The sequence below is a fragment of the Fundulus heteroclitus genome, unplaced genomic scaffold (assembly GCF_011125445.2).
Source record: "Fundulus heteroclitus isolate FHET01 unplaced genomic scaffold, MU-UCD_Fhet_4.1 scaffold_47, whole genome shotgun sequence".
NCBI lineage: Eukaryota > Metazoa > Chordata > Actinopteri > Cyprinodontiformes > Fundulidae > Fundulus > Fundulus heteroclitus.
Genome location: NW_023396890.1, coordinates 2,239,300 through 2,252,141, shown reverse-complemented (window position 1 = coordinate 2,252,141; position 12,842 = coordinate 2,239,300). Strand labels below are relative to the sequence as shown.

Below are 12,842 nucleotides of genomic sequence, written 5' to 3'. Positions count from 1 at the left end.
CTGGTTCAGGTGATTTCTGAAGTCGATTATTTTCTCTGGATCCATTCTGGGGGTTTGGAGGAATGTTCAGATGACCTGAGACCTTCCCGTAGGTTCTGACTTGGCCCGTGTGTGTGTGTTTTGAAGTTCTGCTGGATCCTGACGGCGCTCCAGAACACCACAGACGGAGCAGCTCCATGCGTGTGACCGGCTCGTCTTACCGCAGCAGCGTCAGAGAGAGGAGCTCAGACGACTGCATCATCGGGACTCACCTGGGGATGGGTACGCTGCCCTCAGGTTCTGCTGCCCTGCAGGCCAGAACCAAAGGGTTCTGCAGGAGCTTTAAGCCGCTTATCTGACGGGTTACGCATCGTTTTCATGTTTACTCAGACCAGCAGCGCTGATTGCAGGATGTCTCCTCCAGTTTCTGTTCTATTGAGCTTTTATTCTCACTGAGGTGCTTCTCCACCCTAAAGAAGCCACATCTGCAGCGCTCAGCTGATGCAGTGCAGAACAGCTCTGCCTGCATCAGCACCTCATGCTCCACGGCTCTGCTGAGGCCATTTCAGGCTGTAGATAAGCCTCCATGGCAGCGGCCCACAGCAGCGTCTCATCGTCTCCTCCTGGCTGCAGGTGGATGGTGGGAGGAGGCTCATGTCCATCTGTCTCTCTCCATCCTCTGCTCTGCTTTAGGAATTCATGTGGATGAATGTGGGAGCCCGGAGGAGAGGCAGTCAGGAGACGGGACCTCCTTCCCCGAGTCCCCCGACCTCAGTCATGTAGGTATACCTGCAGCTTCTCAGCATGTTGCTCTACGGTGCTAGTTATAGCTGCCTCACCGCTTACTGGCACCCCTGGAAGGCTAAGGATGTGCAAAAGCCGAGAAATACATTTCTGGTCCCTCACGTTTGATTTGGCGAAGAAATCCACATAAAAAAAGAACAATTTTAATGTTTTATCACCAGAGATTTTGGTTTCTGATCTTCACAGATCCAGAAAAAGGAGGAAATGGCTGCTTGCCTAAACATTCAGAGACATGTGGACCCGTGGTTCTGAATTAGCAGAAACTTTGACCCAGAAGAGGGTTTAACGAGCTGATGATGAAAGTTAGAGCGCTAGTCAGAGAACGGGTGACCGGTGAGGCTGGAGCAGAACCCGGCTTATCGCTGAGCAGGAGGGAGGAAGGCTGAGGAAGACCTCCTAGAGCTGCAGCAGAAAAATAACTCCACTGACTAAATCAGCCCAGATGAATCTTCTCCACGGCTTTTGCACAATCCTCCCAGGCTGCCAGTAGGTCTGCAGAGCGCTGGAGGTTTTTATGCCCTCACAGGGTTTGAAGGTCTGCCGTTCAGCATCTGAACCGCGACACGCTGCAAACCTTCAAAGCCGCCGCCGTGTGCTAACCCGCTGATCATGCCTTCACCCGTAGATGACAGGTGTGTACACGGAGCTGGAGAACATGTACGCAGGGAAGAGCGTGTCCCCCGCCGAGCCTGAGGTGGCGGGGCAGACTGAGGCCTACGGCCGCTCTCTCTCCCCCCTCACGCTGCCCCCTCTCACAGGTACACCCGGGGCGCACACACACACAGTAACACAATAACACAATAACACACAGTAACACACAGGTCACATGTTCTCATGCATGCTTTCATCAGCGGTTGGACTTCTTTAGCCACTAAGGTCTAATTGCTAATCAGGGAAATTGGACCCAGACTCCTGAAACCCGGCAGAAGGACCCTGATGCCATCCAGTCAGAGTTAAATGTGAAATGTTTCAGGGTCATTATGACTGGATGAGCGCTGATTGTTGAATGAGTCGGAGCTCCCAGCCATTGAACGCTGCAGGTTCCGTTGCTAACATGACACGGTTACCTGGCAGAAAGACTTTTACCAGACGTATAAACAGCAGGATGTGTTTTCATGGCAGCGCTCTCTTCCAGGGAGCCGTAAGTCCGGCCTGACCCTCTCCTGGAAGGAGCCGCTGCCCACCACCGTCTACCAGATCCAGCACCAGAGCAGCGTGGAGTCCAACCCCTACGTCAGCCTGGAGAGCCCGCCTGCCTCCCCGCCGCCCCCCGACAGCGGCCCCAACACGCTCACACGCCGCAAGAAGCTCTTCACCTTCTCTCGCCCGCCGCGCAGCCGGGACACCGACAAGTTCCTGAATGCCCTGAGCGAGCAGCTGGGCCACCGGGTCACCCTGGTGGACGACTTTGTCCCCGGGGAGAACGACTACGAGGAGGTGAGGAGGAAATCAGACGCTGGCTCTGTATGTGAGGCTTTCTGTAAGAATGGGTTGTTTTGTAGCCAGAAGTGAATGCACAGCAAAAAGGGAACTAAAAGTAAGTGAAATTGTCTTGAAATCAGAGTATTTTTCCTTGATTTGAGGAGCTAAATAAGACTATTTGCCAATGGAATGAGATTATTGCACTTATTTCAAGTGCAGGATGTCTAAAAATACTCATTCTATTGGAAAATAGGGTCATTTAGCTGCTCAAACTAAGGAAAAATAAACTAATTTTAAGACATTTTTGACTGACTTTTAGTTCCCTTTTTGCAGTGTGTGCAGGTTTAGCTTTAGGGCAGTAAACTCTGTACATTTTGTGAACGCGTCAGTAACAATGTGATGGTGCTGAGGATGCAGCAGCACCTCCTGTAGTGCGGCGCGCTCACGCCGCGGCGGCTCTGCTGTTTGCTGCAGATTGATGCAGGTGGATGGCACGGTGTCAGAAGAAGAGCGGGGGCCGTAAGTAAAACTCGTCACTCAGTAGAAGCTGATAAGACCTGCAGGTTCAGGATACCAGTCACATCTGCATCTGCAGAGATCAGGCACAACAACACCACCACAGACAGCAGGAGCATTTTGTCCTGATGGTTGATGAGCTGCAGGCATCTGGAGCTGCATGCTGCCGACCAGCTGACCCCCTGGTGGGCGTGGCCTAATGCATCCTCCCTTACAGCAAAAAGGGTTCAGCGCTCACAGGACCTAAAGGATCCGCAGCACTCCTCTGGGTGTCCCTGCAGCCACGGGGGTCATAATGTTGTGCCTGATCACTGTTTCACTTTGACTGGGTATAAAAACTGGAGAAATTGTTGTTTTTCTGGTCATTCAAGCTTTTTCATCCCAGCTTTGGTTCTGCTGAGCTTCATGAATACCTGAGGATGCATGTCCCAGAAGTATTCACACCCTCAGCAACTATTCACACATGAAGCAGTTCTCCTGTATTTTACTGGGATTTTATGTGACAGAGGAGCTTAAAGTTTTTACCAAGACAAGAATCTGAACAAGGCGGCAGTTCTCTGAATAAGTCAGACGTTACCAGACCCAGAGGTTCTGGTTCTGGCCTCAGAGGTTCTTCAGAGAACAACCAGCAGACGGGTCAGAAAGTTCTGGTCCAGTTTACAGCAGGGTCAGGTTCTACAGAACCTCCCAGAGCTCTGATCATCATCTGGACCTGGAGAGAGGATGGACCTCCTGCAGACCTACCAGGACATGGACGTCCACCTGGACTGACAGGCTGGACCAGGAGAGCATTGATCAGAGAAGCAGGAGGACCATGGTGGCTCTGGAGGAGCTGCAGAGACCCACAGCTCAGGTGGAGGATCTGAGAGTCTAGACTTTCCTGTTTTAGGTCCCTGAAGGGTAATTAACAGCACAGTGGAGCACGGTGGTGGCAGCATCATGCTGCGCGACAGGAAGCTGGTCTCAGTGGGACTTCTAGATCTTTAGTCTTGACTCAGGGTTGAATCCAGAAGTCTAGAGGTTTAGTTTTTCCCTGTCACAGCTGAGCTGCTGGTGTCGTCCTCAGATCTCAGATCATCCCAGTAAAGCACTGAAGTGAGCAGCAGACATGTTTAGTCAGCAGATTAAGTTGAGCGGCGTTTTTACGGAGCGCGCTCAGACGGTCCGATGGGACCGCTGCTCGGCGTTGAGCTGTGATTCAGGTCTTCTCCCCTCCTCTCCCTCCAGATGAGCTTCCCAGAGGAGCAGGAGGCGGGCTTCATGTCGCGCCGCCTCAGCAGCGGCAGCAGCGAGGACCACAGCAGCAGCGACGACGCCTCCTCTCCCACCTACTCCTCCGGTTCTGAGCCCATCCCGCCGCCGCCCAACCAGAGCCCCCCGCCTCCCCCGCCTTTCCAGGCTCTCATTCCCCCTCCGGTGCAATTTATCGACCCCCTGCCGCCCGTGCGCTTCTCCCCGGAGCACGTCCCCCGCAGCCGGATGCCCTTTCAGCCACATCACCCCATCATCCCTCCTCCCCCGCCTCCCCCACGGACGCTCCTGTCCAGCCGCTCCCCTCTGCACAAACCCACCAGAGAAGAAGTGGAGAAAGCTCGGCAGCGCTTCCGAGCCACGTCCTCCAGGTTCTCGCAGGGCGTGGCCCCCCTGACCTTCTCCACTTTACGCTCCTCCCAGCCGTCGCGGGCCAGCTACCTCCCCCGCCAGCTCAGCCAGCCCCAGCCCGTGCGCCAGCCGTCCCCCCAGCCGTCCCCCCAGCCGCTCAGGCCCAGCCAGCTGGTCCTGCAGAGGCACCACCAGCTCCACCACCAGCACAGCTACCAGGGCCCGCTGCCGGCGTCCCTGCAGGAGCCCGGCTCCGCGCAGAGCCAGCTCCCCCAGCCTCCGGCCTCCCACTCCTCCCTGCCCCCCCACACCACCAGCTTTGAACCCGCAGCACAGGACCAGCAGTCACAGCAGGTAAGGCATCTCTCTCCGCCGTGATTCCTCCCCAGAACCAGAAGCCCTGCCAGCCAAACGCTCGTCAGGCAGCTGCAGCATTTAAAGGTTTCCACATTTAGTCACATTGACACTATAAACAGGTTGGATCTGATAGAACAACTCTACGTAGAACCTGGCAGAACTTTCTGTAGAACCTCCTCTGGCTGCAGGTCTTCTGGACGTTATCTCCTCCAGCTCTGGGCGGCTGGAGCTTCTTCTCCATGAAACATCAGCAGCTTGGTCAGGTTGGACGGAGAACGTCTGAGAACATCAGTTTAAGTCTTTCTAAAGATTCTGATTTGAGTTTAGGTCTGGACTTTGACTAGGCCGTTCTAACCCATGAATCCATCCCATAATATCTCAGGCTGCAGGTCCTCCTGGGCCCCGTTTCCGTAATAATGGCCGATCTGCTCTGAGTAGTTCCACCTCACTCTGTCACACTCAGTGTTTTCACTTTCAGAACAGGTGATTACAGCCAGGTAACTAAACTCAGCGTCCAATCAACCCGGAGTTCAGCCCAAGCAGGAAGGAAAAGGCCTCACCAATGGAGCGCAGATAACACGATTCAGCATGGCAGGAAATAAGAAGCCTGGAATCAGAAATCTTTAAAGAGAATATTAAAGCATAATTAACACAAAGAAATGATGAAAAAAGTGAGTTAGTGGCAGAGAATTGCTGAAAAAGCCAAGGCATGATTGATATGAGTGAAGATGGAGATTTAAAGCTGTTTTCTAACACTGCACTCATTCAACACACAAGGGGGGGGGGGTGCATAAAAAGGCATAAAAAGGACATGGCAGCAAATCACGATAAAGTATGAAATTACAGTTTAAACAGGTCCAGTTCTTAGTTATTCTACTGTTTAACCTTAATTGACTAAAGCATTAATTGGTTATAATCAACATTTGCAATTAATGATGGGATGGTGAGTTACTGAAATTACTGATGTTCATCCCAAAAAAGTAAAAAAAAGTAAAAAACAAAGCAACTGGACTTGTTTTCTGTAGTTGAAGACGTTTCACTTCCTCTCCAGGAAGCTTTCTCAATTCAAAAAGTCTGGAGTAATGATGAGTACCAAGCTTTATACTACTGCCCAACAAAGGCCTTGTAATGGCTTAGATAACATGCAGATTCAACAGAAACAGCTCCACTCCTTAGTAATGGGCGGTCGTTAAAGCCATTAAGGCAGCAGATTGGACCAAAACTGGTCCACTCCTCTGTAACGAGGAGTCATTAGGGTCGTTATTGGCTGTTGTCCAATCTGCTGGCATATGATTTATGCAACCTCACTTTATATTAATCATAACAGGTGGTATTTATATTTTTAGTTGAAGTAAAGGTGGCGTTATTTAAGTGTTGTAGCCCTAACAGAGTCAGGGGGAAAACATCTGAATTGAAAGTTGGAGCTGGAAGCCTTAAAATATTATACAGAATAAATAATTGCTTTCATTCTGTCGTTCTCTTATTAATCTTGTGGGTCTCTGACTGTGAAACACCTTTAAACTAAAACTGAGAGCAGCAGCAACATTCCTGACATCCAGCTGCCTCTAAAGACTTTCTGCCTCCTACGTTATTAAATAGCTGCTGTTGGCATAAAAACGAAGAACAGCTCAGAGAAACTTCAGAACTGACAGTGTTCCTCGTTCTAGGAGCGATGTGCAGCTCAGAGAATATTAAGATAAATCAATGACAGCAGTGTAAAATTTATTAACCCAGAAAGGATGAGACATTTAATGGTGGTCTGATCAGCCTCCTGACAGAGACTCCAGCATGCAGGCTCCTCCAGAAAAGGAAAACTCAGAGTTAGCCCAAACATCTCTGCTGGGTAGCAGGGCCGTTTTTAATTTGTTGTCAGGATCAAAACTTCTGAGCTTTCTGAAGCAGAAAAGCCAGGATATGCAGGAACTCTGGATAACCCAGCTTTCTGAACCAGGACCCAGAAAGTGAGACTATTGACTCAGAGGAGCTGAATGCATCCTCCTTTATTATGTAATTCTGTTTTTGTAAAAACACCAACCTCTACTGTCTGTTGTTCTATCACCTAGAACCCATCAGGCCGTCTGCCTTCACCAGGCTCGGTATGTGGTTCTGGTTGACAGCCAAACGTTTCTTATATAAAATAATCTATTCTGTGCTGACCTGCCAGGCTCCGCCCCCTCCTCCTCCACCCCTGCCTCCACCCTGTGACCCCCCTCCTCTGCCTAAAGCGGGCCAGAACGCGGCCGACACCAATCACATGAGCGTGAAGAGGCTGCGCTGGGAGCAGGTGGAGAACTCTGAGGGAACCATCTGGGGTCAGGTGAGTCCCGACCCGTTGTTCTCCAGCGCCGCTCCGTGGGACGGCGCTCCGTCAGGAGAAAATCAGCCGGCTGTGTGAATCTTCCCACTTTAGCTGCAACTTTTCTCACTCCCACGGTTCTTGTCCCGTATTTGGACAAAGCGTGTTGTGTCGTGAGTCAGAAGCAGCCTGTGTTCCTGCAGACGCTAAGCAGGCTGTCCTCTTTGCTTTCAGCTGCGAGAAGATTCAGACTACGACAAGCTCAGCGACATGGTCAAGTACCTGGACCTGGACCTGCACTTTGGGACTCAGCGCCGACCCAGTGAGTGGTTCTGGACCGGCCCGCCCCTCACGTCATCGTGTCTTCCAGTCTCATTTCATCTTCATTTTGTTGTTGACCTTCATCTCTGCTTATTGAAATCTCCTCAGTTAGGAGCGGCTCCACCTGCACCGGCTCTCCATCAGGCACCATTACCCCCCCCCCCCCCCTCCTCTCTCTGGGCCTTGCTCAGGCTTTCATGACCCTTTAACTCCAGTCGATAGACCAAAACACCGCAGCGTGACTGTGAGGTAGAACGTGGTGTTATTGGTGGTGGCAGCATCATGCTGAGGGAACGTTCTCCATCCATTCTGGAGAACGATCCAACATTTAGGTGCTTCCACAAACTTTAGACTTCTTTACACTTTGCTCCTGTAAGGAATGAGAAAATGTTCCTTTTCTTCTCTACTTCCTGCTGGTTCTGATCCAGATACGCGATCAGAACCTTTGTGGGAGAAGGTCAAAATGAAAACCTTTGCAAGGCGCTTTCCACCACAGCTCTGCCAGCGACAGAGAAGCAAAAAGCCCAGTCAGTCCTGAAGCTTCGGCGGACGGAGCTTTTTGGTCTGTAGCGGCGGAGCTGCGTCTCCATCACACCTCCCATGTTCTCCCCTGGTGCCTGGAGGACACACATTGACACTTCTGTTAAAATGATCAGTTTCTCCTCCAGAACCAGCGTTCCTGCCAGAGAACTTGAAGAAGAAAGACGTGGTGGAGATTCTGTCCCATAAGAAGGCCTACAACGCCTGTAAGAACCCCCCCCCACCCCCACCCTGGGATCGTTACACATAAATAATGAAAGCGGTAAAACTAACGCTGCAGTGGGTTCAGGGTAACATCCAGTTAACACGACTAGATCACAGGTAAGTGGGAATAAAACCAAGCACCTGCACGTTTTCCTCAGAGACGATGCTTTAGTGGCGGATTTCATCCTGACTGACGAGCAGCGGCGACCTGATGGTCCGCCTGACTCCAGGAGAGAAAACCATCTCAGTTAACGGTTAGGACTCCATGTTCATGGAGATGGATACAGAGCAGCTGTGCTTCAGATCCTGGTCCACACAGGTTCTGATTCAGTGTGACTCAGTGACCAAAACCTCCAGCAGCGTGAAGCTGAAGATCAGGGACCTACTGGCAGACCGAGGCCAGCTGCTGAGGGAAAGCTCCATGTTCAGCTGCAGGAACTGGACCAGAGCTAAAAACAGACCAAAGTCCAGCCGCCTCTGTAGTCCAGAGAGCGTTAGGACGGGTTCAGACTCTGAACATGCGTCTCCCTGAAGGCGACAGCTTCACTACGGTGAGAAATGCTCAAACTAGGCCTGGTTTACGAGGGAAAAACTTTATCGTTCTGGCCCAGATCAGGACAGAGTTCCTGAAGAGGCTCGTGTCTCAGGCAGGTAAAAAGCTGAACTAGGAGCTGAAACATAAACCGCATCAATCAAAGCTGCTGGGAGTGAGTTCATGCACCGACCACTTAACCAGGACCAGAACCCAGGTCCGCTTCATGCAACAGGATGTTTTAGAGGAAGAAAGCTGTAATAAATGCTGAGAGGTTCTGCAGGGAGGCAGCCAGTCCAGCAGCCCAGGAGGTCAGCAGCTTTTTTCACTGGAAGTTTGCATTAAACGTCGTTTAGGATTTAAAGACAGACATTAGGAACAAAGCAGCGTTTTAACATTGGAGGTTTTTCACTGAACCTTTGGACACTTCTGGTTAGAAACATAGACATTATATAAGAGTAGACCCAGCATTGAGTGTCATGGCGCAGGAATTATGGCCGCCATCTTGGGGAGGTCGACCTGCTACCCTAACCTGCTGATTCAAGCTGAACACACTGATGATGTCTCAGCACTGTGCGTCTTATTTTTGTTTGAATCAACGGACTATTGACGTCAGGGCTGGAGGGATAACTTTTCACAATTAAGATGAAAATATATTGTCTATATTTTTGATTAGAATGTGATTTTTCTAATATTAAGTAGAGAGATACAGGTCTACACGTGGATGCTAGTTTTTAGTTTTTAGACTTAGTCTCTCCAAAATTGCATCTGCTCGGTGAAGGCATCAGTGCTTTAGACATTAGTGAATAAACAGCATATCATGTATATACATATGTATGTGTGTATACATGTACAAATGTGTTTATAGTAAACACATTTTTTCTATATAGTAATAAAAAAAATCTAAATGTATGCATCATGCGTACATCCTGTCAGAATATTCTATTACTTTTAACCCCATTAAGATTAATTAAATGCACTGGACCATTTGTTATGATAGCTATAGTTTTAAAGTTTTAAGCAAAAAAACCTTGAAAATTAGTTCAATATTCATCAAGTTATAATTGATTAAAATTGATTCTGCACCTGGTCAACACATTACACTGAGCTGAGCTGTCGACCTCCCCAAGATGGCGCCCCCAGATCCCGTCAGCGCCCCTAGGTGACAGTGGTAGATGCTCTGATATGATCTCTATGGTTAGAAAGGCCTGACCATATCGGCCAATCAGAAGGCAGCACATTTAAGCAGTTATAGAGGATTTCTAAGCAGCAGCTGCAGCAGGCCTGAATCCTCTTCCTCCTCCTCTTCCTCTCCCCCACAGCCATCCTCATCGCTCACCTGAAGCTCTCGCCCCACGAGCTGCGTCAGGTTCTGATGGACCTGAGCACGGACCGGCTGGAGCCGGCCCACATCAAGCAGCTGCTGCTCTACGCCCCCGACGAGGACGAGGTCAAGCAGTACGAGCGCTTCGAGCAGGACCCGGCCAAGCTCAGCGAGCCGGACCAGTTCATCTTCCAGGTACCACACCAGCAGAACCGCTGAACGGGCCCGTTTGGACCAGGGGGGCCATGCAGGACTGAAGGGTCTGTGTGTTCCAGATGCTGATGGTGCCGGAGTACAAGACCCGCCTGCGCAGCCTGCTGTTCAAGAGCACGCTGCAGGAGAGGACGGAGGAGATGAAGGTGGCCTTTGACTACATCTACAAGGCTTCAGTGGAGCTGAGGAGCAGCAAGAAGCTGGCCAAGATCCTGGAGGTGAGGCTTCAGCCTCTCTCAGCGGTTCTGAGCGGTTCTGCTGGTTCTGAACGTCTCTGTCTCCCGGCCCACAGTTTGTTCTCGCCATGGGAAACTACCTGAACAACGGTCAGCCCAAGAGCCACCGCACCACCAGCTTCAAGATCAACTTCCTCACCGAGGTACCGCCCGGGTCCGGCCCGGGTCCGGCCCGGTTCCGGCCCGCTCGCTCTCCTTTCCCAGTCGGACTTTCTCTGACTGCAGATGTTCTGTCACCTTCTTGCAGCTCAGCACCACCAAGACGGTGGATGGAAAGTCCACCTTCCTCCACATCCTGGCCAAGTCGCTGTGTCAGCACTTCCCCGATCTGCTCTCCTTCCCCAGGGAGCTGCTGGCGGTGCCGCTGGCGGCCAAAGGTACCGGTACCGTTTACAAAGCCCGCTGACGCGTTGCTGTGTTTGTAAAGCGGTTCTGTTGCTGTGTTCTGGTCCAGTTAACCAGAGGGTCATCACCACGGAGCTCAGCGACCTTCACGCTACGGTCCAGGACATCAGAACCGCCTGCCAGAAGATCCCAGCCACGGCCGAGGACCGCTTCGCCTCCGTCATGAGCGTGAGCCGATTTTAGATTTTATAAAACATCCTGTTAGTGGAAAACTGGGCCGGGTCAAAGGAACCAGAACCAGAGCAGCTAAACGCAGGCTAGCATGAAAACAGGGTCCTCTGAATAAAGCGTGGTCATCAGAACGAGTCCATCAGAACCTCCCGTGTACTGATGGACCCAAACAGGCAGAATGACGCTGAACGATGGGTGATTCTGGACGGGTTCTGAGGCTGATGGTGCCGGGCCGCAGCAGAATGGGAGCTTGAAGTAAAACTGAGGAGAGCAGCTGAATACTGGGTCAGGACACCTGTCGGACCCTTCAGAACCCAGACAGAACCAGAACCCTGAAAGCCAAAGCATTCTGGGTACTTTTAGCATGGTTGTTCTTCTTGGACCCAGAGTGGTTCCGGTTCTTCATGGCTCTCTCACCTCTTTGCTCCAGAGCTTCCTGGAGAACAGCCATCCTGCGATCCAGTCTCTGGAGTCCCTCCAGAACCGGGCCATGGACGAGTACTCCAAGGTGGCCTCCTACTTCGGAGAAGACAGCAAGTCCACCAGCACCGACGCCTTCTTCGGCATCTTTGCAGACTTCATGACCAAGTTTGAGGTGAGTCAGCTGTGAGATGATCGGGTCCCTGTCAGTAAAGGTCCAGTCATCTAAAAGGTTCTGGTTCTGTCTTTCAGAGAGCGCTCAGCGAGACCCAGACTCCTGAGAACCCGCGGAGCCCCCGGCTGTCTTCTCCTCTGGCCTGGTAGGAGACCTTCTCCCCGGCTCCCCGTCAACCAAAGTGCCAAGATCCCACCGACAGAACCGGAGGTCCGGTCGGCTGCAGGAAACCGGACCGACCCACAGCGGATCACACCAGGGTTAGTTCTGGTGCCGGAACCGAACGAACTTCTAGGTGTCCACGACAAACATCTGCTGGACATCATTTCCGTCTCCTTCTGTTCTATTCTTACTAAAATGTTCTGGTCCGACAAGTTCTGGTCCGCTCAGCAGCTGTTTACCAAGGCGACCCGCTCCGCTGGAGCCGAGCAGCGCCTCCAGGAAACCCAGCAGAGGTCTGGTCCACGCGGAGCAGCTGCAGACTGAAGCATCGTCTGGTTCTGCTCACAGTCCCGACATCCAGAACCGGAACCAGAACCTCTTCTGCTTCTATAAATGTTGTTGGTGCATGTGAAGAAGTTCCTGAGCTGCTGAAGGTTCTGGTAATCGGGTTCTTGTAGAGATCCTGTTTGGACCCGTGAATTCTCGCCTGTTCTGCGGTTCCTCAGATCCAGACATTTGCTCCTTTTCAGGCTGCTGACCCATCCTGACCCGTTTCAGCGTGGTCTGGGTGGATCTCCTGTCAGGACAGAACCGAGCCCGCGGGTCAGCGTGGACACACCGGGCCTGAAGAACCGGCGTGGCTGCTGAACGGACCAGGTTCTGCTGTCCTGTAGTGCTGTGTTCTCCTGCTTTATGACCCTTCTATGCACCGTTCGCTCCGTGGAACCCGTTTGTTATTCATGAATGTTCTGAGAGATCCGGTACCGAAGCAACCGTAGCAGCAGTGGATGGCATGTTGATGGACCTGCTGTAAATACGACACCCTCTGTGACTCTAGTAAGGTTCTGTACTGGTTCTGTTCTAAATGTTCTCATTGAAAGTGGCTGATGTTCTGCTTGCTTTTAAATAAAGACCATGTTTGGACCTTTAAAGTCTCACTGAGACCAGAGAACCTGCAGCGATGGCTCTTTGGACATTTATTTGCTGCTGATGGGTATAATCTGACGGACCGAGGTCCGGTCCGGGTCCGCTAGCAGAACTTTAGATGTTTACTTCTCTGAAATGAACCAAAGGGTTAAAATCAACTCAAAGACACCAGATTAGGTTCAGATAACCTTAATAAATTCACAACGCTGCTTTAAAACAACAATTTCCTTTATTAA

The 12,842-nt window shown here is 51.3% G+C and overlaps 1 protein-coding gene across 6 annotated transcripts in view; it reads left to right on the top strand.

Moving 5' to 3' along the window:
• grid2ipb (glutamate receptor, ionotropic, delta 2 (Grid2) interacting protein, b) overlaps nt 1–12,637 on the top strand; it is a 44,716-nt gene extending 32,079 nt beyond the window's left edge. For 4 of the 6 annotated variants that reach the window (XM_036132092.1, XM_036132088.1, XM_036132091.1 and 1 more), the window contains 16 exons: nt 127–261; nt 673–758; nt 1,409–1,541; nt 1,919–2,220; nt 2,680–2,724; nt 3,949–4,677; nt 6,845–6,997; nt 7,211–7,298; nt 7,954–8,043; nt 9,896–10,092; nt 10,173–10,328; nt 10,403–10,489; nt 10,594–10,723; nt 10,801–10,919; nt 11,353–11,517; nt 11,595–12,637. In XM_036132092.1, coding sequence (XP_035987985.1) covers nt 127–261; nt 673–758; nt 1,409–1,541; nt 1,919–2,220; nt 2,680–2,724; nt 3,949–4,677; nt 6,845–6,997; nt 7,211–7,298; nt 7,954–8,043; nt 9,896–10,092; nt 10,173–10,328; nt 10,403–10,489; nt 10,594–10,723; nt 10,801–10,919; nt 11,353–11,517; nt 11,595–11,666 — 2,687 coding nt within the window. In that variant the 3' untranslated portion in view covers nt 11,667–12,637. The remainder of the gene's footprint in view (nt 1–126; nt 262–672; nt 759–1,408; nt 1,542–1,918; nt 2,221–2,679; nt 2,725–3,948; nt 4,678–6,844; nt 6,998–7,210; nt 7,299–7,953; nt 8,044–9,895; nt 10,093–10,172; nt 10,329–10,402; nt 10,490–10,593; nt 10,724–10,800; nt 10,920–11,352; nt 11,518–11,594) is intronic. The other 2 variants (XM_021318496.2, XM_036132089.1) reach the window with 2 other exon arrangements.
• Nucleotides 12,638–12,842: the final 205 nt, after the last annotated feature.